At 35.0% G+C, this 27,201-nt stretch overlaps 9 protein-coding genes and 1 non-coding gene across 12 annotated transcripts in view; 5 read left to right on the forward strand and 5 right to left on the reverse strand.

The window, feature by feature from the left end:
* Positions 1-2,691, forward strand: part of ss (aryl hydrocarbon receptor spineless) — a 47,362-nt gene extending 44,671 nt beyond the window's left edge. For both annotated transcript variants that reach the window (XM_065313272.1, XM_065313273.1), the window contains 3 exons: positions 30-324; positions 384-525; positions 595-2,691. In XM_065313272.1, coding sequence (XP_065169344.1) covers positions 30-324; positions 384-525; positions 595-1,873 — 1,716 coding nt within the window. In that variant the 3' untranslated portion in view covers positions 1,874-2,691. The remainder of the gene's footprint in view (positions 1-29; positions 325-383; positions 526-594) is intronic.
* Positions 2,281-5,140, reverse strand: Zw10 (Zeste-white 10). The gene is given in 3 exon segments (XM_065313274.1): positions 2,281-3,675; positions 3,677-3,832; positions 4,073-5,140. Coding segments are annotated over 3 exon segments (2,076 nt in total). The 5' UTR covers positions 5,042-5,140; the 3' UTR covers positions 2,281-2,724.
* Positions 5,141-5,354: 214 nt separating this feature from the next.
* Positions 5,355-9,388, forward strand: LOC135800133 (protein FAM91A1). Its single transcript, XM_065313271.1, has 13 exons — positions 5,355-5,546; positions 5,648-5,732; positions 5,808-6,017; positions 6,085-6,269; positions 6,330-6,430; positions 6,601-6,760; positions 6,876-7,039; positions 7,115-7,307; positions 7,378-7,649; positions 7,749-7,912; positions 7,979-8,831; positions 8,896-8,965; positions 9,057-9,388. The coding sequence occupies exons 1-13, from the start codon at positions 5,475-5,477 to the stop codon at positions 9,165-9,167; spliced, it is 2,640 nt and encodes an 879-aa protein (XP_065169343.1). The 5' UTR covers positions 5,355-5,474; the 3' UTR covers positions 9,168-9,388.
* IFT46 (intraflagellar transport 46) lies at positions 9,321-10,790 on the reverse strand. The gene is made up of 4 exons (XM_065313275.1): positions 10,651-10,790; positions 10,204-10,580; positions 9,771-10,142; positions 9,321-9,715 (listed from the first exon to the last, which is right to left on the reverse strand). The coding sequence occupies exons 1-4, from the start codon at positions 10,684-10,686 to the stop codon at positions 9,412-9,414; spliced, it is 1,089 nt and encodes a 362-aa protein (XP_065169347.1). The 5' UTR covers positions 10,687-10,790; the 3' UTR covers positions 9,321-9,411.
* Positions 10,791-11,292: 502 nt separating this feature from the next.
* LOC135800933 (luc7-like protein 3) lies at positions 11,293-13,597 on the forward strand. Of its 2 annotated transcripts, XR_010550253.1 has the most exons (6): positions 11,294-11,529; positions 11,592-12,169; positions 12,234-12,383; positions 12,440-12,522; positions 12,589-12,728; positions 13,333-13,597. XR_010550253.1 is itself a non-coding variant. In XM_065314266.1 (5 exons), the coding sequence occupies exons 1-5, from the start codon at positions 11,425-11,427 to the stop codon at positions 12,654-12,656; spliced, it is 984 nt and encodes a 327-aa protein (XP_065170338.1). In that variant the 5' UTR covers positions 11,293-11,424; the 3' UTR covers positions 12,657-13,597. The 2 variants fall into 2 exon arrangements, 1 of the variants encoding a protein (XP_065170338.1); XM_065314266.1 differs by having other exon boundaries at positions 11,293-11,529; positions 12,589-13,597.
* An 889-nt stretch (positions 13,598-14,486) lies between these two features.
* Positions 14,487-16,451, forward strand: Ate1 (arginyltransferase 1). The gene is made up of 5 exons (XM_065314236.1): positions 14,487-14,711; positions 14,774-14,900; positions 14,967-15,621; positions 15,754-15,917; positions 15,976-16,451. The coding sequence occupies exons 1-5, from the start codon at positions 14,615-14,617 to the stop codon at positions 16,367-16,369; spliced, it is 1,437 nt and encodes a 478-aa protein (XP_065170308.1). The 5' UTR covers positions 14,487-14,614; the 3' UTR covers positions 16,370-16,451.
* TRNAG-GCC (transfer RNA glycine (anticodon GCC)) lies at positions 15,653-15,723 on the reverse strand. The gene has a single exon. It is a non-coding gene; the product is annotated as a tRNA-Gly (tRNA).
* A 699-nt stretch (positions 16,452-17,150) lies between the features above and the next one.
* LOC135800836 (putative gustatory receptor 28b) lies at positions 17,151-17,710 on the forward strand. Its single transcript, XM_065314165.1, has 2 exons — positions 17,151-17,378; positions 17,438-17,710. Exons 1-2 carry the CDS (start codon positions 17,151-17,153, stop codon positions 17,708-17,710), a joined length of 501 nt encoding a protein of 166 aa, XP_065170237.1.
* Positions 17,711-17,781: 71 nt separating this feature from the next.
* On the reverse strand, positions 17,782-18,435 carry LOC135800837 (uncharacterized). Its single transcript, XM_065314167.1, has 2 exons — positions 18,154-18,435; positions 17,782-18,102 (listed from the first exon to the last, which is right to left on the reverse strand). Exons 1-2 carry the CDS (start codon positions 18,433-18,435, stop codon positions 17,782-17,784), a joined length of 603 nt encoding a protein of 200 aa, XP_065170239.1.
* Positions 18,436-18,853: 418 nt separating this feature from the next.
* LOC135800902 (myrosinase 1-like) lies at positions 18,854-22,016 on the reverse strand. The gene is made up of 7 exons (XM_065314235.1): positions 21,907-22,016; positions 21,057-21,843; positions 20,575-20,868; positions 20,384-20,518; positions 20,218-20,324; positions 19,353-20,168; positions 18,854-19,292 (listed from the first exon to the last, which is right to left on the reverse strand). Exons 1-6 carry the CDS (start codon positions 21,954-21,956, stop codon positions 20,027-20,029), a joined length of 1,515 nt encoding a protein of 504 aa, XP_065170307.1. The 5' UTR covers positions 21,957-22,016; the 3' UTR covers positions 18,854-19,292; positions 19,353-20,026.
* Between the last annotated feature and the right edge of the window lie 5,185 nt (positions 22,017-27,201).

The raw sequence follows: 27,201 nt of genomic DNA on the forward strand, positions 1-27,201 counted from the left end.
AACATTATTTGATTTGTTTTATATTTCAGCGTTTGGATATAAGAGGGCGTGTTAAAGTACTGCATGGACAAAACCGCAAGTCAGAAGAACCGCCACTGGCGCTGTTTGCAATATGTACGCCATTCGGGCCGCCATCTTTACTCGAAATTCCACAAAAAGAAGTCATGTTCAAAAGCAAGCACAAATTGGATCTAGCACTTGTGTCGATGGACCAACGAGGGAAGATGTTGTTGGGATATTCGGATTCCGAGCTAGCTAATATGGGAGGTTATGATTTAGTGCACTACGATGACCTTGCATATGTTGCTAGTGCTCACCAAGAACGTAAATAACCTTAAATTAGTATTAATAAAATAAAAATTTTAAATCTTTTTTAATTTTAGTATTAAAAACGGGCGCTTCTGGAATGATCGCCTACAGATTCCAAACAAAAGATGGTCAATGGCAATGGTTACAAACAAGCTCACGTCTAGTATACAAAAACTCCAAGCCAGACTTTGTTATAAGCACCCACCGGCCATTAATGTAACTATTATAACCTCAAAACACAAAAACACAGATTATGTAATATTTTTTAAATTTTTCTTAAAACAGGGAAGAAGAAGGTCGTGACCTGTTAGGAAAACGCACGATGGACTTCAAAGTGAGCTACCTGGACGCAGGTCTTCCCACCAATTACTTCTCGGAGGCGGACCAGCTCGTCTCCAACACCACCACCCCCACCCAACACAACTCCACCCCAACACCGACGCGAGTCAACCGCCGGTATAAAACCCAACTGCGTGACTTCCTCTCCACCTGCCGCAGCAAACGCAAACTCTCCCATGGTGGCAGCTCCAGCGGTCAAGTAACACCCCCGGCAAACCCCACAGCAGTGGCATCTGTAGTCTCACCCATGCCTACAGTAGATTACATCACAACCGACGCCGCATATAATATGTACTCAACCCCGTATCCAACCCCCGCGCCTGAACACACATTATCCCCATACATGAGCCATTCCAACTTCCAGCACAGCCTGTATCCCACCCCCAGCGCGTTAGACAATCGCTATCTCACCACCCCGGACAACCTCTTCCACCAGTACCGCCCTCTGAGTACTTATTACTCGGATTATCACCACGCCCCGACGGCGAGTGCTTACGTAGGTAATGGTTTCCTTGGTAATGTACCAACGTATGACCCTGCAAGTACCACCACGCATCATCACACAACTTATCGTGCATCCGTAATGGATGATAAACTGTATCCATGTCAACAAGTCGTTGAACAAGCTAGTAAATACCCGTATGTAGATAGTAGTCGAGGTTATGTTGTTGCCAATGCAGCATCATGGCCGTATTCGGTCAGTCCATCATCGGGGATCATTCAACCCGTTCAGGTGATGAGCACGCATGTTGAAACGTTGAAATCCTGCAAGAAATCAATTGATAATATATCGCATTCATCCTCACCGGTGAATTCCGGCCTGCTCACACCGAAAATGGAGGAGATAAAAGCTGATTCATCTACGATGATACAAAATGACAGCCCGATCTCCCATCATCCCTCGGTGCCACCGCAACACTTTTCCCCGGTGACTACTTCGACGAATGATGTCCCCCGGCAGACTGTGTTGATGTGGGGTGCGAATCACCACCACCATCATTCTTCGCCGAACAATCGGTCTCCGGTGGAATACGCCCCGCCTAGCTCCGAAGGGTGTGATGCGTTGAAAAGCCTCGCGGAGATCAGTAATCCCGATATGTGCAAATGGAACGGCGATGCGAAGAGTGACAACGCAGGCGTGCAGCAACCGGAAGCCGAAAGCCCGCATCAACACCATCCGAATCATCACAACCATCACAATTCACGTGTGGTGATGGTTCTATGATGAATGCTGACGATGCACGTGTACATAGCTATAAATAATATGCGTTCACCAGCATGGAGTATGTATGAACAAGGGCGTCATGTTGGTTGCCTACCGTGACACTCCATTTTCTTGACTTCTTGTCACACAGTATATTAACACACACAAAACAAAAACTAAGAGTATCTTCCTAATTTGTTTCCAAAATGCAACAAAACCGTATTGATTTACTCTCTATCGATGTCTTCGAGATGAAAACGCGAACAATTACGATCGAATAGAATTTCCAATGTTTATTTACAAGCTATACATAATTACCGCTAGGAAACAAGTAAAGCGCATGCGCATTATAAGCGCACGCGATTAGAATTATATATATTTATAAAATGTATACAAAATACCTTCTGTTGCAGTGAATCCAACCGAGCTAGTCATTATGAAAATATTTTATTATGTGTATATGTACATTTATTATTGATTATTATATAATTTTAATTTATATACCAACAAAGCGCCGGAAACAAACGAGAAAACACGAAAAAAATGAAGTGTAATCATAATCTTGTGTAACTATTAGTGACTTTATCGTACAATCTTTAAATTTATTTTGTGGCGAATTAATATTGGCGATGTGGACAAAAACAACTTGGAAAAATTTTCTCTTTGCACAATTCTCACTAAAAAAAATATCGTAAGCAGTCAGAAAACATGCTTCACGTCTACCGAATCATGATTACTATTTGATGATAACGAAAAACCGTCAGTATGGATACACATTCTCATTGTAAATTAATTGAAAATTGGATAATATTAAGATACAAATAAATATATTATAAAAGTGTTGTATCACCGTCATAACATAACCTCACATATTAAATAACGGCTAGTAAAGCAGCGCGCGCGTCAGTATTTTGAAACAACGCACGAATCAACGCACGCATTTCATCCGCAGTGAAATGTAAAGCTAACGGTCCCTTACCATCCGCCCAACGTTCACCAATCAACTCTAACCTTGAATTCAGCACGAACATCACTTCGTTCATCTTCGCCCAGTGGGTGACATACATATGAATCTCTTTCGGTTCGGTGAATAACTTCGGCCCTCTAGTGGCGATTAATTTAAGTATATCCACGAGTTGCTCGCAAACATCCGCGGGAATATCACTGATTTTCATGATGTCGTCAATCACACTCGTGCACAGCGTGTCCAAAAGCACACCAATCGTGCTGTTGTAGTCGTAGTAGTTGAGGACTTTCTGCCAGACGGTTTTTAACAACTCTTGTTGTCGCAAACACTGTCGTACGGTTTTCTCGGCAGATGGCTCTAACTTATCACAAGCTAAACTGATCCCTGACGCAACAATTCTTGTCTTTATGTTGTCAACTTGTTCACTGGTCATTTCCCGCAGCATTTGATCCGAGAAATCGTTCAAATGCTGTGTGATGAATGTAAATCTATCGAAATCTTGTAATCCAGGAGGGAGTTGTCGACATAGATCATTCCAAGATGGCGATGTTAGCTCATGCGCAATGTATTTACAGTTGTTGTAGAAGATTGCCATTTGTTGAGGGATTGTTTTCAATAGTCGTTGATTGTGTTCCTGAACAACACTATCGTACTGTGTTAAAATATCACTTGCTGTGAGTAGATAAGCTCCTGGTGTGCCACTGGTATTCGTGATTTCTTTCTGGATGATTTTCTCCACTAATTTTAATAATTCCATCACGGATTTAGAGATGGCGCATTGCGGAAAGTCGTTGAATGACAAATCATTAGGATCGTACGGATCGCCGACAGTTTGGATAACATGGAGATCTTTTTTTCATCAAAGTAGTGGCCATTACGCCATATTCTTTAATTTTTTTGTTGACGAAATGTTCTTGGATCTGGGAAGCAAAGTCGGCGAGTTGTGTGTTTTCTTTAGAAATTATATTTGCTTCTTGAAGTGTTATTTGTAAGGCTTGCACACGTAATTCAACCTGGAATACAATATTTACAAACATTTTAACTTGAAAACAGAGTTTTTTAATGTTTTAGATAAATTTACGAAGTTAAAACTAGGTTGACGCGACATCTATTGGATTTTATCGTAAGTTATACTTCCGCACGTCTAGAGGGCGTCAAAAGCGACAAATCAACAAGTTTTGTTTAATTTTTTCACTTTTCATCACAAAATCATCATTAAAAAAGGTAATTATTAGAATAATAAGTTACTATACCTCTGTATAAGTCGCTAGTCCAGTCTCACTCTCCGGAATGGTCGCATCCAAGCACTCATTAACAATCACACTTGTAAAATCCTCCTCAATATCCTCTCGAAGAAAATCCATGAGAGTACTCTCAGTATCAAGTGAATAACTCAAATATAACGTTAAATACTTAACAAATGTTGTTGAATTATCACTCACAGTCGAAAAAGTATCTTTGTGTGTGTTTTTCACATTAACCACACACTCCTGTTCATAGGTCAGTACTTGTGTGGCATGCTGCACAATACTCATCAACATTTTCCTCACAATCAGTTTAAGTTCATCAAAAATAAAAAATGTATTAATACAAGCTAGTGCCATGATAGCCTGCTCAACCCTTTCATCTTTAGGCTTAATATTCATTGAATATATCAGTATACCATCTTTTTCTGTTGTGGAATATTTAAAGTGTTCCTTAATAATGTCCTCTATCATGTGAATGAACTTAACTTTCAGTAACATTGCTTGTTTCTGTAAGTTTTTCATTAAATGTTGATATTCTGACTTTTCAACTGTTTCAAAGCTTTTTAAAATGGTGGCTGCCTTCAGATACTCCAGATTGTTAATATGTGTCTGTGCAAGATTTAGTTTTTCATATTGGTAGTTGAAATCATAACAAACATTCAAGTTTTTATTGATTTCGACAATCTGCTTCTGGCATTTGTCGATTTCAGTCTTGGTGCCTTTCATCTCCACTTTAACAACTTCATTGATGTTGGTTTTCAGTTCATTGACGCGGTTGATTAGCTTTTGTGTTTTGTCGAAGAGTTGTAGGTCTAGTCGGCGACGACTGGTGAATTTCACGAACGCGTCTTCAATGTAGTTGAGTGTGGATTCTTTAAGAGTCATGGATTCAGAGAAAACTTGCGGTAATTCATTTGTTAGACTGTTGATGGTCACAAGCGTGTTGGTTTCCACTATTTCACGTACCAAATTCATCGCGAAAGTGGTTTATTTCACGTTTTTTTAGCAGAGAAAAATATTGTGAACGTATGTACCGAATAACCGTCATAGAATTTACTTAAAATTGTGAGGTTAGCTTCACGTACTCAAATTAATACGAATTATGCATCCTGCGATAAGAAATTCAAAGTTTTATTATGTAAAAAACAAACATTTCATTAATTAGGTTCCTAATCATTGTTTAAATATTATTATTTAATTCTTATTTTTCATAAATCACAAATTTCAAGAATAATTTTCTGAATATTTTTGTTAAAATCAACATCCTAGCGCCATCTACCGCTTCTTTCTGGCATTGCTCATGATGTCACAGCAAAGTGATGTGATGTGTTTTGTTTCCTCACGTCGAGGAAAATGTAGACCACGAGAAATCATGTTTCTTGCGTAAAAATCAGTTAACTATCACAAGATGAATGCGGAAATCGAAGAGCATATACGTAAGAACGTACAGTGGACGCACTTGCCCACGCATCTTAAACAGGTAACGCATATTTCGCCAAAACATAACTCGCCTCGACGTTTTCCATCTGTGTTATCACTGTTATCACTAAGCAAACTTTGCATTCTACCTGCGTATTTCAGCAATTAAGCAATAACAGCAAGAACTACGATAAAACCATCGTTACGTTCAGTATAAAGAACCAGCTGAGGCACAGAGGCAATTTAGGTAATTATTTTAACAAATTTTATTATTAATTTATTATATTTTAATTAAAAAACATGATTTTTAATGTTTTTACAGTCCGTCATGTTCTCAAAGATGAGAAAAGGTACTATGAGAGGATCATATCTTATAGCTGTGAGAGGCTCATGTTGTTTCCATATCACTTAGCTGATATGGTTGTAAAAGGCTTGCGAATAACACCTTTTAATTATTATGTATCAGTGGTGGAGAAGCTGATGCAGGCTGAGAAAAGTTATGATACTTTACCTAACTTTACAGCAGCTGATTGTAAGTCACATATTAATTAATTTATTAAAAAAAAATTAATTTCTAACAATAAATTTGTTTAAAATAGGTTTAAGATTGCTCGGAATCGGACGTAACGAATACATTGAGCTAATGAATAAGTCCAGATCGAATAAAGCGAGGCTTTTTGGTAGAAGAAATGTGCGTGGATTGTTACCAGTGGTTCCTGGTAATATTCACATTGAACCATGGTGGCGAATCGAAGTTGGTTTAGTGTTAGAAGAAGATATAAAGGTAATTATGTTTATATTTATTAAAAAATACATTTTTTATTGATTTATATTAATTTTTAAGATGATAAATCAAGAAGAATTGGCAGTAATTGACAGTCTAATAGATTATGGCTCACAAACCGCCGGCGAGTTGAATTATTTTGTTGTACTTAGTTTATACAAGTAAGTAAAGTTGAAATATGTTATTATTATCATAATTTATGCGATATATTACTGTAGGTGGAAATATTTTTGTTATCAGTACATTGGTTTTACATAGTTTGCATGTTTTTGAGGTTAAAAAGTAATATTAGTAAATAATAATATTTTGTTTTCTTATTTTTATGTTACAGGAAGGGTTTGATTTATATTGATGTACCAATTACTGCTGAAGATAGAGTGCAAGTTCCGCCACTGCAAGGCTTCGTCATGAACCGCACCCTTGGTGATTACTTTGAAACCTTATTGTACAAAATATTCGTTTCCATTGATGAACATACTACTGTTGGCGAGGTAAGGTTATATAACCATAACCTTCATATTTTTTCGTGCTGTCAAAACAACGGCGGCCATTTTATTTTTTATGAAAAACGTGTTTTATGTTTATATTGTTTCTCTGTGTTAATAGTTAGCGAGCGTATTAGAAATCGAAACAGAATTAGTGAAACAAGCTGTGTCCTTGTACTGCCGGCTGAAATTTGCGCGCAAATTGGAGCTTTCCGATGAGTCCTGCACGAATCACAAGTTGAAGAAGCATGACTCGTGGAATTTCCAACCATCACCTACTGTTAAGTAAGTTGCATAACTTAACTTTTATGTTTTTATTGTATATACGATTGTATAAATGTATATTAATGTTTAATTTAGTAATATTGACATCACACCTTTAACATTGGACTTGAGCACTGGTTCAATGGAGATAATCGGTGATTTGCAATCACCGCAAACACCTATTCCTGAAAGTCCAAACACACAAACTATGACCAAGAAAGGACATCGCATCGCATTCTTGTTCGATTCGACTTTGACAGCGTTTTTAATGATGGGAAATTTATCACCTGTAAGTTATTAACTTATTTTCATCAACTTTTATTAATTTACTGATTGTTTATTGTTTTGTTTATCAAAAGGGTTTGAAAAAACACGCGGTAACCATGTTTGAAGTCGGTAAACTCTGCGATGAAAGCATGGAAACATTCCTCGCTGAATTAGAAAAGGTTTCTGTATTGGATGCGGAAGGTGAAGGTGAAGCTCGACGATATTTCGAACACGCAGTACTTTTACGGTCTACAATATTAGCGTTAAAGAAACTACCCAGTCCTGGATTAGATTTAATTCGAATTGAAAGTTTACACGCGTTGGATGAGGCCACAACGTCGAGATTACTACAAAAGAAATACAAGTAAGTGAAGATCGTTTATGCAAGATGGCGGAGGTTGACAAGTATGACTGGTTGCATCACATAAGGCGCAGAAGTTATGTTTTATTCGTGTTATTACAGGTTATTAGTATCGATGGCTCCATTAAGTAAAGAAGTACGGACGATTTACAGCCTAAATCCACCACATCTCGGACCTGCTGTACCGGAAGTCAATACATTATGGTTTAAACTTTTCATTTACCATATGACAGGCTACGGTCCGCCATCTTTACTACTAAAAAAAGGTAAATTTTCACTTTTTTGTGTTTTTTAGGAATAATATTATTATTATCTATTGATTGTTACACTAGGAGTGGTTTTGAAGCAAGTCCCACGTATATTCTTCGGATTTTCACGTCTTCTAATAACTCAATGGCTGCATGAGCCCGCTGTAATCCCCATCGCGAATATTCTCCACGTAAACGCCGCGTTGCAATATTCCTCCGTCCTGATACAAGCCTACGGGTTGCATAGTCCAGCCCAGACGCATATCGTCCCCTTCCCATTCAAATCCGAACCAATCACACGCGGCGAACTGAACATCATTAAACCCAATCACCCAGCAATCATAAACTTAAAACCCCATCTTGATATGGAGCACAATTGTGGTTATTTGACCTTTGTTGACATTGGTATACCTGCTTTGGGTTGTCCCGATCGTGAGACCACTGTGAGGTTAAGTAAGATGTCAAAAAACACATCGATGACATCTGTGGGCGTGGCTAAAAAAGCATCACCGACGAATAATAACAATCAAGAGTTGAAAACTCCGGTTGAATCACATTTTGATTTAACACCGGTGGCGTCGCCAGCGAATGAATTCCGCAGCGATGATTGTACAGATATTCTAAAGGAAGAGTTGGATCAGTTGGATCGGCAGGAAGAGGAGGCGAAGAAGTTGGATTTGACGATTGGTAGCATCAGTAGTACATATTCGTTTGATACGCTTTTGAGTCCGCTGGACGAGACGATAAGCATGTTTTCGATAAACGGCGAAGTGGAAGCGGAAAAAGTAACTGAGGTGGATAAACAGACAGAGGTTGACTCTGCGAATGAGACGTGGACGTTGTTAGACTGTCAATTTGGTGTGCCCTTGTTTGATATTGATGCCAATACGAAAATCTGTGATAATATTGTGTCTGGCGGATTGGCAGAGGCCGAAAAGTAAGTTAAACTTTAATTTAACACATAAAACATTACATTAATGTTGTTTTTTCAATAATTACAGTCTGGATAACTTGTCAGAATCGACGAAAACATTGGGACAAGCATTATTGGAGTTTATTTCTCAGTGTCAGGTAAATTTTCATATAATATAACCATGTTTTAATATAGGCAACCCACACTACTCATTTATGTGCTGAAAACAAAATGTCTTCCGTTTTTCAGTATCATTCCGGTGAGAATATGAGCATTTCGAAACGTGGTCGTCTAACACCAACCCCACGACACAATCTGATGTTCGACAATGGCAGAATCAGCGAGTGGACGGGTAAATAACTAGTAAATCACATTTCCAGGCGTTTTCTTATACCTAAGTTTCGTTAGAACGTACTTATTATACTTACACAAACAGTGTATTAAGTTTGGACCAATTCTTATTTCTACTAACCATTATTTATCATTATCATCGTCAGTATTAATTAATTCTAATAATTTTATCGACTTCATTCATCGTCAAAGCATATAAAATAATATAATATAATTCGTTACTTGAAACATTTATCTACTATTAAATTATTATTTAATCAAGTAAGAGTTGATCCGCTGTACCACCAGATGTAATCGTGCGACTTTTACCACTACTGCCGCCATTTGCTGACTCTTTAAACAAATGCGATGTTTTCACAGCTGCGTACAAACTGAAGAGAAGATGCAGTGATTGTATCTTATTCGCATACACAGGTATATCAAATAAGCTGCAGACGATGTCCATGTAGTCAGTTAAAGGCCCTTTTATCGTGTGACTTGGAAATCCGTGGATTTTCAAGAGGTTTTCCATGTTTTCCGGCCATTCTTCTAGTAATTCATCCAAATCTGGCATTGGACTATAAAATATTTCAAATTCAAGTAAAATTTTAAGTATTTAAGCACTTTACTTACTCAGAATACTTAAAAACAGGTGAAGATTTACTCCGATGCAAATCACTGATGTCTTTGATCCATTTATCAATGACTTTAGTGTTTTTCTCAACATTCTCAACCTTTTTTATGATTGTATTAGTAGGATTACCCATATTAACCGAAGCAGCACGCAGTTGCAGCTGGAGAACAGCCGGATCACTTTGATTCGCCGCTGGTTCATCCAGAACGGTTAAACCTAGATTTGAAGAATCAATCGTGGATGGTTCGCCGTTGAGGCCTTCTTCCGGTGGGATAACTTTCAAAAACGCGTCGATATCACCCACAGCAGGGATGTAATCCGGTATAAAAGGTTTAAACTTATAATCCAGAGCTAATTGCTGCGGCACGTACCTTTTAACAACAAAAAAACATTAATTTTTGATTATTTTTATACATTTTACTTGTTTTTTACTTTGTGATGTATTGAAACAACTCTTTGACTTCACTAGATGCTTCCAAATCCTCATACAGCTTTGGATCGTATTCTCCTTCGATTGGTCCTTTGATCTTTTTATCTTCTTCACTGTCTTCTGAATCACTTTCACTTGAGATTTGTATTAAATGTGGCGGTGGACGTATTTTTGTGACTGTTTTGCGCCCGCTTGAAGGACCTGCTGATAGTACCGAACTGACAGGACTCACGTCTTGTGTGGTGGGTTGTTTCTGAGGACTTAAACTGGATTCTGAGGATTGGTAGGTTTTGGGGGTGTTTTCGCGATCGTCCAAGGAGGGTACGCTCATCTTGTTGAGGACATCAACTGAATCGAACTCGAAATCGTCGTCGTCATCCTGAGAATGAATGAATGTAATTGATTTATTTATTATTTAGAAGAGGAGGGTATGAGTAAGACAGGCTTACGTCGACGATAGAGAAGGATTGCTCTTTGCGGTCCATTATTAATTGATATAATTGAATTATGGATTCACAACACTATGAAAATGATGGCAGAGGGTTTTTTTGTTGTGATTGAGGAGGGTTTTTGTTGTTTCTATGGAAACATGATGATTAACAGGGAAAATATAGTTTAAAACTATGTTTTTATATAGTAGATATGTTTACTAAAGCATTTTGTTGCTATTTTGGCTTCAAATTCTGTTTATTTATAAAAAAATTTATGAAATTAGCAAAAATTTGCTTCAAATTTGGGGAATACAAAATGGCAGCTATAATGACAGTAAGAATTGCATTGTATTGTGGCAAATATAATTGCGATTATAATATTAATTGCATTATTGTTTATCTTTTAAATTCTTTTTGCGTAGAGTGCGCCACTATCGACTATCAACTGAGTCCACTCTAGAATCACCGCTTGTGATAAGTTTGTCAATATATTGTCAATCAAAAGATATATGTTCACACGCAATACGTTGACTAACAATGCGAATTGGATATGGGCTCAACTTTAACTAAAATTACTTAATTATTTGAATTAAGAGTATTATACAATATCCTTTAGTCAATTTTAAAATTTAACAAGTTGGATAACCATAAATGCATACAATTTGACAGCTGACAGCTTTTCTTTCTTGAACTTCAACTTCCCAAGCAACTGCACGCAGATTTTGTCATTATTACCTTGTTTACTGCATTATTGATCCCTGCGCTAGCAACAATTGTTCAGTATCAACAACCATGGCTGTTCTGGCGGCTGCCGCACTCTTGGATGAGTTAATGGGCCGCAATCGGAATGTTGCGCCAAACGAAAAAGGCAAAGAACTCAACTGGGAAGATCCAGAGGTAATCACATCATAAAAAAACAAAACAAACAAAATAACATATTTATTTTATTATTTCCACAGTATTGTAAATATTTCCTGGTAAAGTTTTGCCCCCACGACCTATTTGTGAACACACGCGCCGATTTGGGTGCATGTTCCAAAGTCCATGACGAAGAAGTGAAGAAACTCTTTGACCAAGCAAAATCACACAAGAAAATCTTCTACCTTGAAGAATTCGTGCGGTTTTGCAGCTCGATGATCAACGAAGTCGATCGTAAAATCGTCAAAGGCAAGCAACGACTCGCCCTGAGTGGAAAAGGTGAAATTTCTTCATTAACTCCAGCACAAACACAGAAAAACTTAGATCAGATTAATTTACTAAACGAGCGCATTAACGGTTTGGTGGAGGAGGCTGAACAGGCGGGTAACCAAGGTAATGTTGAGCAGGCTCAAGGGTTGATGAAATTGTGTGATCAGTTGAAAGATGAGAGGGATAACTTGAAGAAGATGAATGATAACAGCCATTGGAGTGCTACAGCTGAGTTGGCAGCTGCGCAAGAGAAGCAGATGGAGGTTTGTCAGGTATGTGGCGCGTTTTTGATTGTGGGGGATGCACAACAACGAATTGATGATCACCTTATGGGGAAACAACATGTTGGGTAAATAATTCATCACTATTTTAATCAATAACCTAACTTTTATAAATTTTTGTTGGTTTATTAGTTATGCAAGGTTAAAGGCAGCCATTGATGAGATTCAAGAGTTGATTGATAACGAAAGACGGAGTAATACCGAGAGTGGAAGTTTAAATACTGTGCGAGATCGTCGAGGGATGCATCATCATCGAAATAAACGTGATAATAGGAATGAAAAGTAAGTTATAACTTAAATTTTTACATAAATAAACTAAAAAATTAATATTTTGATAGAATTTCAAGGGATTCTCGTGATAAACCCCGAAGGGATTCGAATACCAACGGACGCGATCGGCGATCACATCACTACGATGCTTGTATGTGAATTTAACCTTACATAACCTAACTTTTAAGTTTAAATTTTTGATTTTTTTGTTTATTAGACCGAGAAAGAGATCGTTCTGAGCGTGGCAGTGACCGTCAATCATCTCGCCACTCACATCGCCGTTAGTTTTTCGGTTGGTGGCATAACAATACACCAAACAATCGACAAATAATACCAGTAAGAGATGACCGCTCACAGGTAGGTGCCGCATTACCGGGCGGCAACCCACGTCACACCTGTTCAATCAAATTGATGATGAAAATCTGTGTCGCGTTGGTTGCTTCCATTTTCTTTTCAGTCGAAAATTTTTTTATCACACGAAAACCGCGCTGCAGGTTAGTGCTCATCAGCAAACTTCTCTTACACGATATATTACACTTGATAACAGCAAATCTCTTTCATTGTCAAGTATTGCTGAGTGTGGAATTTTATGTCAACGATACGAAAATAACAAATTGCTACAAGTTGTGTCGGTTGTATAGCCTCTGAATATGCAACCGGCGCAACTGTTTTGTTTAATTCTTTCTTTTGTTTTAATTGTTGCGCGGCTGCGCGAGATATAAATGTATTTCGGTGCAGAAAATGTCCCTTCGTATGACAAGAATGAAATGCCGTCTCACATAGCGCACGATGGAGGTATTTATGTATAATTCTTATGTTAATGTTGTTTTTTTTTTACTATATGATTATTATTATTACACCTACGACTTATATGCTTAGGAGAGACGTCGCCGATTGTTAATTATTTGATGCTGATGCAAAGATGGCGGCCGGGGTTAATGCGTTGTTTGGATTTTTCCAGTTTCGAAATGTGCATACACAGTAGGTCCATCAGCGAAGTACGGTCGAATGGTTATTGGAGGCATCCACGTCTAATTGATAACTCTGCAAAGCAATCTGCAGACCTAAAGGTGATTTTGTTTGATTCATTTACACGTAAAGATCAATGCAATACCGTAGTTTCAAGACCTAATATTAACTTTAATATTATCTTACTTGCATTGGAGTTATAAATCTTATAAATTATAGACATATACATATTTCTTAATAAATATATTCAGACATAACATTTAATGAAGTGATTTGTGTCTTATAATTGGCCAAATTATACAAATCAAGTCGAATTTTTGTTGTTTCGGTCGATATTTTCGTGATTTTGTGACTTGTAGTTATCATTTCAAACGCAGAATAGTTTAATTTGGTCCTAATCCAATTAAAATTGCTCTTGGAGTGCCAAATACTTTAAGAATCAACATATTTACGGCTTGGGATATTTTAATCCAAAAGTGCATCTTAGCGACATCTATAAATGGTCAGAATATCCTGCTAAACACAATAAAAGTGACAATTTGTTAGGCTGACTTCCCACGTGCGCTTTGTATGAGGCAGTGAAAATGTTTGACTGAGTCAGTGAGTTAAATAGCGAGATTCGTGTCCGTGTGAATACACAGTACTGTGTGAAATACCAGTAGATGCAACTCTTTATTTCAAATGTAGATGTCGCAAGCATGCACATATTTGCATTAAATCTTTGTTTATTTACTTCGAGCTCCAATGCTATTTTTTACCTGATTCACTATCGTATTATCAGATAAACAACTAGTTTTGTGTGCACAAAATCATGAAATAAGCACGTTAAACTGCATTGTACTATTCTACAATAAATTTATACAAATATTATTTGATTGATGAATATTTAAACATTATAAATGCACACATTCAATAAAATTATTCCAAATTAAATGTAAATGAACATAAATTACGTTTTTCTTTATTTTAAAATATTTATTTCTTGCTGTATGCATGTACAATTGTTCTATGAACACATTAATATATTTATTTTTATTTTATAGCACTCAATATTCTTCATTAATAATTATAATTCAACAAATAGCAACAAACGAATCCTATTTTTCAAATGACATAATTACAAGTATTTAGTGACATTTACTAACACAACTTTAACTTGTGAATATAACCCCAGTCAGCTGCAATATTTAATTTGTCAACAAAACGACACTCCAATCAGTTTTATCGCGATATCTCACGTGTAACGTTTGCAATTCTCTTCGATAACATTAAGTATGTCCGTGGACACCTCCAACGTAAGCATCCTGCACTGGGTTTCCAGTGACAAGCATAAATGCGGCTATTGTGGCGCAAAGAACTCCATCACCAATGGTATGATGCAATTACCTAAAACTAACTCGTTTACTAATGAATTTCAATGAAATCTTTCACAGGATTGTGGGCAGAATGTCTCACTGTCGAAGACTATCAGAATATGATAGACCGTGGCTGGCGCAGGTCCGGAAAATATTGCTACAAACCAATAATGCATGAAACTTGCTGCCCGCAGTATACTATTAGGTAGGTGCAAAGAGTCTAAGAATAGGTAATGAAAAGTATTAGATATTAATAGAAGTTATGTTAAAGATGTGCTGCTTTGAATTTTAAACCATCAAAGTCACAGAAAAAAGTACTTAAGAAGTTTAATAAGTATCTCAGGGAAGGAAATAGTCCTACAAGTGCTCCCGAAACAATAAATTCTGACACAATAGCTGATTGTGATGGAATGCAGGATTTTGTAATGCCTCAGTGTGTGAAAGAAATTGGCAATCAAATAAAACTAGGTATTTCATCAATTTTGACAAATTCTGCTGTAGAATCATCACTTTCTCAGTCTACGAGCCTTGTTAACAACTTAACCAAATCAAATTCAACTGCGTCACCAAAAAAAGAAGTCAAGAAAGGTGTAGGTGCTGATGTATCACTGCCAAAATGTCAGAAAGCAAAGTATCTGCGTCAAAAACGCCGAGAAGCCAAGTTATTACAAGCTGGCCAACCTCAACCAACACCTGTTCAACAAAACAAAGAGAAATCATTGACTGATTTGATTAACGAACAGTCAATGGATAATTTACACAATATTCAAGTGAAATTGATTCAGTTAGAGGGAGCTGAATGGAAACAATACAGAAAAATAGAGTTTGAGTTGTACAGAAAGTACCAAGTCTGTGTTCATAAAGATCCGCCCGAAAAGTGCACGCAGAAGTCATTTGAGAACTTTCTGGCGGATTCTCCTTTACAGGTTAGTAAATTTTCAAAAATTGTAATAGATTTGCATCGGCCGGGAATCGAACCCGGGCCGCCCGCGTGGCAGGCGAGCATTCTACCACTGAACCACCGATGCTTGTGCAATACTTCTTAATTTCTTGTTTAGAGTTCTAATAAAACATTTGGAAGTTTTCATCAACAATACTGGCTGGATGATAAACTAATCGCCGTTGGAGTGATTGATATCCTTCCGAGATGTGTCAGCTCGGTATACTTCTTCTACGACCCGGATTATAATCATTTAACACTAGGAACTTACAGCGCATTGAGGTGCCATTTTGTTTTTTCATAATTTGCACAAATTTATTGTTATTTTTATTTATTTCAGAGAAGTTGAGTTTACACAGCGTTTACACCTCAAACAACCATCGATTGAATACTATTACATGGGTTTCTACATTCATACATGCATCAAAATGCGTTACAAAGGTAAATTTTTCCCTTCGGACTTATTATGTCCGGAAACCTACGCTTGGACGCCCATCGATCAGTGCCTTCCACTGCTTGAGGTCAGTAAGTATTCGCGATTGCAGAAACCCGGCGTTCGAGATGATAACAACTGTTTACCTGGGCCACTATTGGACGAAATGAAGATTGTGATTGATTATACAGTGTATAAAGCACGACAGCTCAGGGATAAACGCGATTTGGGCGAGAGTATTAAACTACTCGGCGAGTTACTCGGCAAGAAACTCATCGCCAGTGTTTACATTGCGTTTTAATTCGGTTTCAGTCAAGATCGACGATAATGTGTGAATATATTGATTATCTGCTAACAGTTAAATAAAATACGCTTGATGAACATTTTAGGTGATTACTTCAACACAATGTTATCGCCACAATCAGTCTGCTTCTAATTATGACTAAAACATTGTATTTTCGTTGAATTTGTTTATTTCCTTCGAAATGTTCGCGTATAGCATCCGCCATTTTCTGAATCTTGCTTCTGTGTTTGGTAGCTTTCCGTTTTGTAATTATAAAAATGATAAATTCACTCGTAATAATATTTATCAGCTGGTTTTGATTGTTATAACATTAATTGTGTTTATTGCTTGTAATTTTAATAGTTATCGCAAACTAAACCGTGAAAGCGATAATATACAATGGGTTTACTTCGGTTTGCGTCTTATGAATCTATTCTCACAGCTACATTTTGCGTTGTCTTCGAATTATGTTAAACTACCGCAAACACAACGTTTGTTTGATTTATTCGATGAAATTGATAAACAACTTGTTTGTGAAGGTTATAAGAACAGCGTTGGAATCACTGGCGTACTGACAAAGTTCCTAATAACGAATTTATTCATGTGGATATTGTTTACGTATGATTTTGTTATGTTGGGAATTGTCATGGGGAAAATGCACCTGTTACCATTATACATCAGCGAATGGATTAATTATTACGCTTTACATATTATAGAAGCCATAAAATTAATCGTTTTGTATTCTGTTAGAAAACGTTATGTTGCTATAAATACACATCTGATGAGTGTGGAATTCAATATGGCGGTGGATAGGGGTGATGTTGATAGAATTGATGGTGTGATACATTTACACGAAATGGTGGCGGAGTTAATACAATTAACTAATCAAATATTCGGATGGAACTTTTTATTTTCCAGCGTACAAATGATTTTATATTTTCTGTGTTTTACTAAGTTACAATTGGAATCAGGGGTTTTTGAATGGCAAAGGAGTGCGTTCATGATAGTGTGGACAGCGTACAATATGGTGTGTATAACATAACCTATATTTTCATCTAATAACTTTGTTATGTTTTATTTTTATAGATTCAAACTGTGGCGGTTGCTGCAATGTGCGAAAAAGTCAACGATGAAGGAACCAAGACCATAACCATCGCATACAAAACTCTCGCACGCTATATAAACATCGCATACATCCGTGAAAGATTGTTTATCTTCGCACAACAATCCACAGCGTTGTATCCACAGTTTTCAGCTGTGGGGTTTTTCAATGTCGACTTTGCAATGCTTTTCACTTTTATCAATCTTATAACTACTTATGTCATAGTTGTTATACAATTCTCCAACAATGTCCACTAAGCTATAATAAAATGGCTGACTATTCATGTGAGCAATGTGCACATATAAACCTGAGTATATAACCTAACTCTTTAACTATTATCAGTTGTATTTTCAAAAGTCATTTGTTCATAGAAACGTGAATTAGTCGTCCCTGAAAACTGTATGACAACAATCGTGTAAGTTGTTATTAAATTAAACAAAGTAAACAACATGTTTAAATCAATATTGAAGAAGTCACCAGCAGTGAATACAGGAGATCTTGCGCCGATTTGTTTCGCTAGGCGTGATAATGGTTTGCGTACCATGGGTATATTGTTGTAATAATTCATAGCTTTGTAGGTTTTTGCCAAAATTGCTTTACTAGCATCAATAACTCTTTGAGAATTAAGAACAACCATAAACGCTTGAACCTACAATACATAAATAAGTAAAATTATATTTTTAAAAGGTAATATTCATACAAATCCATAAAGTGTCCATAAAACAAGCATCAGTAACATTGTTTTATCCTTATCGTCTTTCGGACCTTCCAAGAACAAACTAACCAATCGTAAAGCGTATAAAACAAGATGTAAAACACTAATCGCCAAGTTTATTCCGTATAAATCATTGCATAAATCAATGGCATCCGTGCATCTTGTATGAATATTTATTAATACTTCCATTGATGATAGTTTCTGAGCGTCATTTCTTTCTAAAACATCACCAATGCCTTTCAATCTGGATCTAATAGCGCTGTACATATGTGAGATGATGAATTTGGATGTATGCAACCCAAATTTCACAAAAATCTCATTTAGAAAGAAAACACCAGCGTGAAATGTTTGTTGTGTCCAAAAATAAAACGCGTGTAACAATATGTAAGTAATATTTGTGATGAATAACTTTGCAGTGATGTATTTTATTTCCTCAGGTGTGAATTTAAAATATGTCCGGAAATCAATATCGATGCGTTGTAGATTCTCCCAGAGAAGTTGTAACTTGTCGAATTTAAATCGATGATGCGCCAAGAAGAATTCCATGTATATTATGTTAATGATTACATGTTGAACCATACGTGTTGAGGCGTTAAAAGTAATCACAGCTGGAAGATGCGAGACCAATGGCCAGAGTGTGTACAGAAATGTGGTTAAGACAAAAATGACATAAAACAATGGTACGTATGTGCATTTTTCAAATTTATTATTATTTCGGTTGAATTTTGGTAACAGGCCGATTGCGTATGATTGATACAGGAGGTATTTGAATTGATCAGGTAAAGCAGACATGTTTCCCACAACTGATGGAATTATACTAATGCTGTGGTGAATTATGATCGCTTCCGCAGCTAATATTTGATTGGTGTTAATTAATTGAATGGGTTTTTATTGTTTTTGTTTCTAAATTGCCCTGCATTATTCAGTTAAGGTCAGATGATTGTTGATAATAGAGTATTTATGGATTAACAGAGTATGTTGTCGAGTAGAGCTGAGCCCAAGACATTACTCAACCAATTTTCGATGCTGTTGATTATTTCTGCGGGTAATCCCAAGTTGGATAAATCGATTAAGCACGTGGGTGGAAATAGGGCAGTGGGTAGTTCTACTGGAGATGCTAATACCTATAAAGTTAATTTATTAAGTATTTTTTTTATAGTTGTTAATGTTTAAAATAAACTTACTGTTGTCATGAGGCAAATAGTGCTGGTAATGACGTACTTCATTATCATATTGGCGGCCATTTTGTTTTATTTATTTTTTAACTGTGTAATGGTACTTAACTTAAAATTTGGTTGAGTAGTGTTGGAAGACTGTAGATACTGATTGAAACTCGGAAGTATTTAAATGAAAAATTTGAGTTGTGAAATAATTTTATTCTGTGATAAATATTTCTTAATTTTTGATGAAATTTAAGGAAGTTTTTTATGGGTTATGAAAGATATTGCAATATATATTTGCAATACATGTATATTTGTATATAAGTAGCAAAAATCTTCCTTTATATCTTCTTTTTGAATATCCGCTGTGCGTGACATGAGTAGAGAGAGTAGGGAAGAGAGTGGAACCTAGGTTAGGCTGGACTGCTTGACCATTCAGGTAGCACTGAGCCCTATGGTCACTGCGAGCTGTCCTTTTATAGCTATGGTCGACCCGCAAAAAGTGGTGGGGGTAAGTCTACACTCGCGGGTGCAAACTACGAGCACTGGAGGCAACTATACGGAAATAAGGGAGGGGGAAGTTGGGGACCTCTTGGCAGCCGCGTTTGATTAGAAGTTTCAAGGGGTCCGTAGTGAACAGTAAATTAATTCATCATTAAACAATATATAACGTAATAAAATTCAGTAAATTTAACAATTCAACACCTGTTTTCAGAGTTGTCATCTAGATCAGGTATGGTTTTAGTTTCTATTAGTTTTCTATAGTATACAGCTGAATCTTTTTCGTATCGAGGTCTTGCAGAACTATTAAAATCAACCGAATATAAACCAAATTTACTCCTAGAAAATATAAAAATTAAGTTAAGTTGTCATAAGTGTTACAACTTACAAATATCCATTGGTCCATTCGAAATTATCCATAAAACTCCACGCAGTATAACCAATAATCTTTACATTATCTTCATTCATACTCAAAACCATTTGTTTCAAATGATCCTAAAATTTTCCCTTCATTAATATTAATTCTTAAATATTTACCTATAAAAATAAAATACATTGAAGTAATTAATTCTATCCCGATCGTCGAATTCTCCTTTATCCCCATAACCATTTTCTGTAACCATTATAGTTGGATTCCTATATTCATCTCTAATAAACCTCAAAGATTTTCGTATAGCTTCAGGTACAACCTACAAAATACTAAAATAGAGGTTATGTTATAATTATTTCCTCTTAAATAAATCACATAAATCAGTGGTTGAGTTGGTGATTGCTTCCATTTTGGGTCCACTGTAACAAAAACCTGTGCATCACTCTGTAAACTATCTTCATTCAAAGTATCATTGAAAAATACAAGTCTACTGGTGTAATAATTCATTGCGTAGTAATCATTGGTCCCTCTGATCAAATTAACCTCTTTCTCGGTGAACACTGGTAACTTAGAAGTGGTTAACCCTTGGGCACGACTTGCATTAGCCACATATTCCTTCATAACACTGGGGAAGTCTCCAATATAAATAGGATGTCCCCATTTTCCTATCTGTAAAAGTTTTGAGGTTAAAAATAAATTTTTAAGGTTATTATAGGGTTTATTAGAATATTTTAAGTTATTTTAGGTTATTTTTAGGTTATATTACTTTATATTATTTAAAATTAGATTATTTTAGGTTATATTTGGTTATTTTAGTTTATTTTAGAATATTTTTAGTTAATTTAGGATAAACTCACCATAAACTGTCTATATCTCTCCGCTGCTTTCAAATCATCATCACAATCACTCCCAGCTTGAAAATAATTACTATCAATAACCAACGCTACATTCCCATAATACTTCCACTTGTATTTCTTCTGATATAACCTATAAACACTCGCGTGTGCAAGCAATAAATTCCTCGTACACATATAAATCAATCCATGATTCCCAACATACTCCGTTTGCAATACACTCGCCATCAAAACATCAATTTCACAACAAGAATTCGGCTCATTAATAGTAAACCAATGTTTCACTTTATGTCCATAGAGTTTAAACACAACATCCGCATAATTTTCAAAATCCCTCACAATTCTCTCATTCTGAAATCCGCCATACTGAGCCATTGGAAGAGGCATATCAAAATGATACAGTGTCACCATAGGAATTATATTATTCGCTATCAATTCATCAATTAATTGCTTATAATACTCAACAGCATAAGGATTAGCTGACCAAATTCCATTCGGGGCTGTACCATTGGGTAATAATCGGGACCATGAAATAGAAAACCTGTAAAATTTCACTCCAAGCGATTTAAGAAGAAAAACATCTTCTTTGAATTTGTGATATGAATCACACGCGATATCGCCTGTACTATTGTCCATAATGAGGTTAGTTTTGTGGGTTATGTAGTCCCAGATGTTTTCACCTTTACCATCTTCATTCCAACCTCCTTCGACTTGATACGCAGAAGTGGCAACACCAAATAAAAAGTTTTCATCAAAATCAGCACATTTTACTTGATTAAATGAAGAAAAACTAAAAAAATTTAAAAATTTTGAGGTTATTTTAAGAATTTTGAGTTTTTTCGATGATTCTAACCTGAATACATAAAAGTATCCAACAATAACCAGTTGTATGAAGGTTTTCATTGTCACTGATACCAGAAACAGCAAAAATCACGCCTGAACTGCATTAAAAACGAATTATCTTTGTTGTTCAATTGATAATGGTGTTTAAGAGAAGTTATAAATACAAATTAAACAAATTATCATCCATGTCAATATACCCAACGTTGATTATATCATTATTTATTGGTGTGCGCAGGCGTGACTTATATAAATAACATGATATTAATAATGGAATTGTGACAAAGATACGAGTATCACTGAATAAATGTTTATTTAATTTCAGCATTTTTTCACCTTTTTTTCTTCTTTATTGCTTAATTAAAATAATTAATTATAATAATTATGTTTTTCAAAGAAACAATAACATTATCCTGCACTTAATTATACTTAATCGACGCCATTAATATGTTGTTTGTGGCTTGTATTCGTCTATTTTACACAAAATAATGAGTTCAACGACAAGTACGACATGTTTGAAGAAATGGCTGAGTTTTATGTTGATTTATCCATGGTACAATTCAAAAAAACGAAATTTTGAAACAAATTCTGTTAAATTTGTGTTTTTGGTTGTGTTTATTTTAATATTGGCTATCCAGAGGCAGATATCTAAGGTTATGTATGAAGAATCAACAACTGCGTTTCTTTTATTTGAAGAATTCGTTGTTATTTTCATATTAACAGATCAAATAATGATGAATAGTGCTAAAAACACCAAGAATATAAATAAATTCTTTTATTTCGTTGATAAATTAGATGAAAGTGAAAAAGAAACAAAAGAAAAATTCAATTATGTGAAATATTTTTGTATTTTTTGGAATGTTGGATTCCTAGGAGGAGCATTCTTCATGTGCAGCATGTTGATAATTGAACTACGGATATCTTTCGCCTTACAGAAGTTATTTGAAATGTTTTCTTTTTATTATATGCAAGCTGGTATCGTTTGGAAGACGATTCTTTGTTATAGAATGAAAACGAAACTTGAGAATGTTAACAAAATGTTGGAGAATGTAGATGTGACACGTGGGCATTCTCATGATGTACATAACCTCCTAGATGAATTAATAATACAACATAATATGATTGTCAACTGGGTGGATGTTTTCAATGAGTTGTTCGGTAGACAAATTCTGTTGGTTAAGATAAATGAATCGTTTCAAGTTTTGGTTGCTTTGGATATGTATTTTAGTGATTTCTTTAAGAGAACTATGCAGTCAAATTCAGGCGGGTTTTTCTTGGTTTCTATGACGGTTTATACACAGGTATTGATTTTATACTAGGTTATGTATGTGTGGTTATGTTTTATGTTTTGGTTTTTTTTTTGTTGCAGGCGCAAAGTTTTATAGCTGCAAGTGTTTGTGAGTGTTTTAATGTGGTTGGGAATGAAACAAAGAGCATTGTGAGTAATTTAATGTTGATATGTGATGAGAGGGATTTTGGATTGATGGGTAAATTGAAGTTATTGTCGAAACAAGCGAGGGATAGATGTCCGCAGTTTTCAGCGATGGGTTTCTTCGTGGTTAATCACGCGTTTATTTATACGCTGATTAATATGATTGTGTCGTATGTTATTGTTATTATACAAATGCACCAATAATTAGTGTTAATTAAATTGGTTAAAAGAATCCCTTCTAATATTATAAATGCGAAAGTCCTGATGTTTGTTACACTTTCACGCAAAAACTACTTAACCGATCATCATGAAAATTTGTACACATATTCTTAGTGGTCCCCGAATGGTTATAGGCTACTTTTTATTTAATAAAAAATATTATTTTTGAAATAAAATAACGAAATTGTTTAGCCAATAATACCTCTGCATCTGGCTATTTGACTAATTTAACGCCATCTAGCATTCCAGCAATGAAGCTCAAACCTAAGTACTATAGTACCATCACACTGTATTATCACACTGTATTACCGACAGCTACGTCAACATCAAATCCAATTGACTACACTATGGAGACTGTACACTATACTTCCATAGACTATACTTTCAGCCATTTTAAACTTCCCGCCATTCTACTTCATTGTTACTTCTTCTGTGACTACAGACGCGTACGGAAGCAACTTCATTATTTTAGATATTCGCGAGCGAAGCCGCGGGTTAAAGCTAGTGTGAAATAAAATACAAATAAATGTTTTTTTTATAAAATATATTTATTAAAATAATTTGTGATTTTTCTTGGATTTTACAATTTTGTTTGAGAGTTTTACATGTTTCGCCCTGTGGGCATCATCAGTTTCTGATTTTACTACCATGGATTACGTATTCAACTTAGAAAATAATAAAAATAAATGTTTGTATGTTTTATTCTTTATGATACATTTATTGATATTGCCGGTGAGGTGAGGTGAATGGTGATAAAAACTAAAAACAAACATCTACATGAGCTCACACGCTGTGTAAACGCAACATAAATAAAGATAACTCATTAACGTGACTACAGAGGGCGCTAGCATGTCTACATTGGCATTAAATGCTTAGCCACGTTCTTGTCGCAGTAGATTGTGTCGTAGAGCGAGTTGTTTGTTAGTAGTAGTGAGTGTGCATCGAGTTAAATAGAGATAATCGTGTTGTGCGGCGACCTCAAGCTGTTTTTAATGTTTGTAAACACACGTGTGTTCAAATTAAATGTATTGCATTTTAAACTATTGTCTATTTTCAAAATCATCAAAAAATTATCGATCAAAGTGAATTTTCTTCAACATTACTTTGTTTTGATACATTTTTAAATTCAGTAATAACTAAAGTATAAAATTAATTATTATAAAAGTCTTTATAAACTAATGTTCATGTACTGGAAACAACTTTAGGGTTGAATGATACAATATACTTTACTCATGCTAATTACTTTCATAAAGTTTATTGAACGAACTCTCTTTTATTGATCAGTTTTACATTGCTGATTGCTTTGGTCAGTTTTCAAAGCTATAAACATTTAAAATATGAGTTTAACAAAAAACATAACTTATCTCAAGAAATGGTTAACATACATGTTAATTTTTCCATGTTACAATGAAAAAATAAAAATATTTGTATCAAACCCAGTCAAATTCACTATTTTACTTATATTAGTATTATCTTTAGGCGTCTTCAGACAACTTGGAAAGTTTATTTTTATTGAACAAACAGGCCCCTTTCAAATATTTGGAGAACTAATCATAGTACTCATAACGATGGATCTTGTATTATTAAACTCATACAAAAACACAAGAAAAATTAATAAATTGTTTAGTTACATGGATAAATTAGCCACAATTGAAGCAAAAGAAGTCAAAGAAATGTATATATTAACTAAAATAAAAACAAGTAATATTAAAGACACAACATATGATAATGTAAAATTAACGTGTATTATCTGGAATTTATGCTTAATTGGCGGAGTAATAACAATGTGCACATTAATGGCTATACATTTACCATTTGGAATGGCTTTCTTAAGAATTTACGAAATGGTTTGTTTATATTACATGGAAAGTGCAATATTTTGGCGAAATTTACTCTGTAACATAATGAAAACTCAATTGGAAGACATAAATATAAAACTACAACATCTAGATGTAAAACAAATTAATTCTCATGAAGTACACACAGCCCTAGATCAATTAATTATACGTCATAACTTAATTGTCAACTGGGTGGATGGTTTCAATGACTTATTAGGTCGACAAACTTTATTAATAAAGATTTATGAATCTTTTCATGTTCTAGTTGCATTAGACATGTATCTGACTGATTTTTTCACGGATTGTCAAGTGTTTAGCACTGGTGGAATTATGCTACTTGTGATTACATTTTTAGTAGTGGTATGTATACGTAACCTCAAAATAGGTTAAAATAGGTTTTATAGGTTTTTTTTAAAGTTATGATTTGTTTTATTGCAGTTACAAAGTTTTTCAACGTCAAATATATGTGAAGAGTTCAGTCGTGTGGGTAAACAAACCAAGGTAGAGGTTAATAATTTAGTTTTAATATGTACTGACAAAGATTATGAACTGAAGGATAAATTGAGGTTATTGTCGAAACAAGCGAGGGATAGATGTCCACAATTTTCAGCGATGGGGTTTTTTATTGTGAATCACGCATTGATTTTTACTCTTATCAATATGACTGTGTCGTATGTTATTGTTATTATACAAATGCACCAGAAAACTTAAATAGCATATTAAGTTTTTGTGTTTGACAATGTTTAGCTACGGCAGCTCCACCCCGTGACTAAAACCCGTGACTAAAGTATATACTTGGTCATACAAGTTAAGCGTACAACTTTTTTCTGTCTAAACAACTTGCACTTCAAAAATAGAAGTAGAAAAAGATAATTTTCAATTGTTTGCTTTGAAATTGTAGAGTCAATTATAGAGTCAATTAAACTAATTTGTTTGCTTTTACAACATCAACATCTCGACGATTAATTTCACTCAATTAAAACATTTGTTACCTATGTGTCCGATGTGTACGACAAAAGATGAGTTTCTCATCGAATGTGAATTGTTTAAAAAAATGGTTGGCTTTTTTGTTAATATATCCATCTTATAACAACAAAACACGCACGTTCAAAGCAAACAAATTTAAATTTATCGCATTATTAATATTATATATACTAGGAATTGTAATAAGACAAGTTACAAGAATATTATTTAACGAACCAACGAGTTCTTTTTTGATATGTGGCGAAATATTGCTTATGTCAAGTTCGATTGATCATTTATTGTTAAACAGTTGTGAAAACACTCAAAAAATCAACGAATTTTTCACTTACATCGATAAATTAAGTGAAAATGAACTAGTTATAAATAAAAATATAAAACATAATTTTAATATTGTTAAATACGTGTGTATAATATGGAATATTTTAGTTTTTCTTGGTTTATTGAGAGCTGGAAGTTATACAATCAGTCAAGTGGGATATTTTTATGTATTTACGATGGTTTTTAAGTTCCTGACGTTTTATTACATGCAAGCTGGTATTATCTGGCGAAATTTGATGTGTTATATGATGAAGATTAAACTTTCGGATGTTAATCAAACATTAGAAGGTTTAAATGTATCTTGTGGACATTCTAAAGATGTTCATAGAATAATAGATAATGTAATAATTCAACATAATGCAATTGTCAACTGGGTGGATGTTTTTAATGAGTTAATGGGTCGTCAAAATTTATTGATTAAATTATATGAGTTGATACAAGTTTTGATTGGATTGGATATGTATTTGAATGATTTTTTGAAAATGACGATGCATACTAATTCAGCTGGGACTATGTT

This window comes from Atheta coriaria, unplaced genomic scaffold (genome assembly GCF_025399875.1).
Source record: "Atheta coriaria isolate IRGN ID8LTWV9N9 unplaced genomic scaffold, Caltech_Dcor_3.1 hic_scaffold_10_pilon, whole genome shotgun sequence".
Taxonomy (NCBI): domain Eukaryota; kingdom Metazoa; phylum Arthropoda; class Insecta; order Coleoptera; family Staphylinidae; genus Dalotia; species Dalotia coriaria.

Bases quoted from the DNA above. Each gene is read 5' to 3' on its own strand.
- LOC135800836 (XM_065314165.1), top strand. From the start codon at position 17,151: ATGGCGGTGGATAGGGGTGATGTTGATAGAATTGATGGTGTGATACAT. The intron at 17,379-17,437 runs GTGTGTATAACA...TTATTTTTATAG, and splicing joins TGTGGACAGCGTACAATATG to ATTCAAACTGTGGCGGTTGC.
- LOC135800837 (XM_065314167.1), bottom strand. From the start codon at position 18,435: ATGTACAGCGCTATTAGATCCAGATTGAAAGGCATTGGTGATGTTTTA. The intron at 18,103-18,153 runs GTATGAATATTA...TATGTATTGTAG, and splicing joins TATGGACACTTTATGGATTT to GTTCAAGCGTTTATGGTTGT.
- Ate1 (XM_065314236.1), top strand. From the start codon at position 14,615: ATGTCCGTGGACACCTCCAACGTAAGCATCCTGCACTGGGTTTCCAGT. The intron at 14,712-14,773 runs GTATGATGCAAT...AATCTTTCACAG, and splicing joins AAAGAACTCCATCACCAATG to GATTGTGGGCAGAATGTCTC. The intron at 15,622-15,753 runs GTTAGTAAATTT...TTTCTTGTTTAG, and splicing joins TGGCGGATTCTCCTTTACAG to AGTTCTAATAAAACATTTGG.
- LOC135800902 (XM_065314235.1), bottom strand. From the start codon at position 21,956: ATGAAAACCTTCATACAACTGGTTATTGTTGGATACTTTTATGTATTC. The intron at 21,844-21,906 runs GTTAGAATCATC...AAATTTTTTTAG, and splicing joins GGATACTTTTATGTATTCAG to TTTTTCTTCATTTAATCAAG. The intron at 20,325-20,383 runs GTATTTTATTTT...GGAAAATTTTAG, and splicing joins ATAGAATTAATTACTTCAAT to GATCATTTGAAACAAATGGT.
- IFT46 (XM_065313275.1), bottom strand. From the start codon at position 10,686: ATGGACCGCAAAGAGCAATCCTTCTCTATCGTCGAC. The intron at 10,143-10,203 runs GTAAAAAACAAG...TGTTGTTAAAAG, and splicing joins TTGTTTCAATACATCACAAA to GTACGTGCCGCAGCAATTAG. The intron at 9,716-9,770 runs GTAAGTAAAGTG...AATATTTTATAG, and splicing joins CCTGTTTTTAAGTATTCTGA to TCCAATGCCAGATTTGGATG.
- LOC135800133 (XM_065313271.1), top strand. From the start codon at position 5,475: ATGAATGCGGAAATCGAAGAGCATATACGTAAGAACGTACAGTGGACG. The intron at 5,547-5,647 runs GTAACGCATATT...TGCGTATTTCAG, and splicing joins TGCCCACGCATCTTAAACAG to CAATTAAGCAATAACAGCAA. The intron at 6,018-6,084 runs GTAAGTCACATA...TGTTTAAAATAG, and splicing joins TAACTTTACAGCAGCTGATT to GTTTAAGATTGCTCGGAATC.
- LOC135800933 (XM_065314266.1), top strand. From the start codon at position 11,425: ATGGCTGTTCTGGCGGCTGCCGCACTCTTGGATGAGTTAATGGGCCGC. The intron at 11,530-11,591 runs GTAATCACATCA...TTATTTCCACAG, and splicing joins TCAACTGGGAAGATCCAGAG to TATTGTAAATATTTCCTGGT. The intron at 12,170-12,233 runs GTAAATAATTCA...TTGGTTTATTAG, and splicing joins ATGGGGAAACAACATGTTGG to TTATGCAAGGTTAAAGGCAG.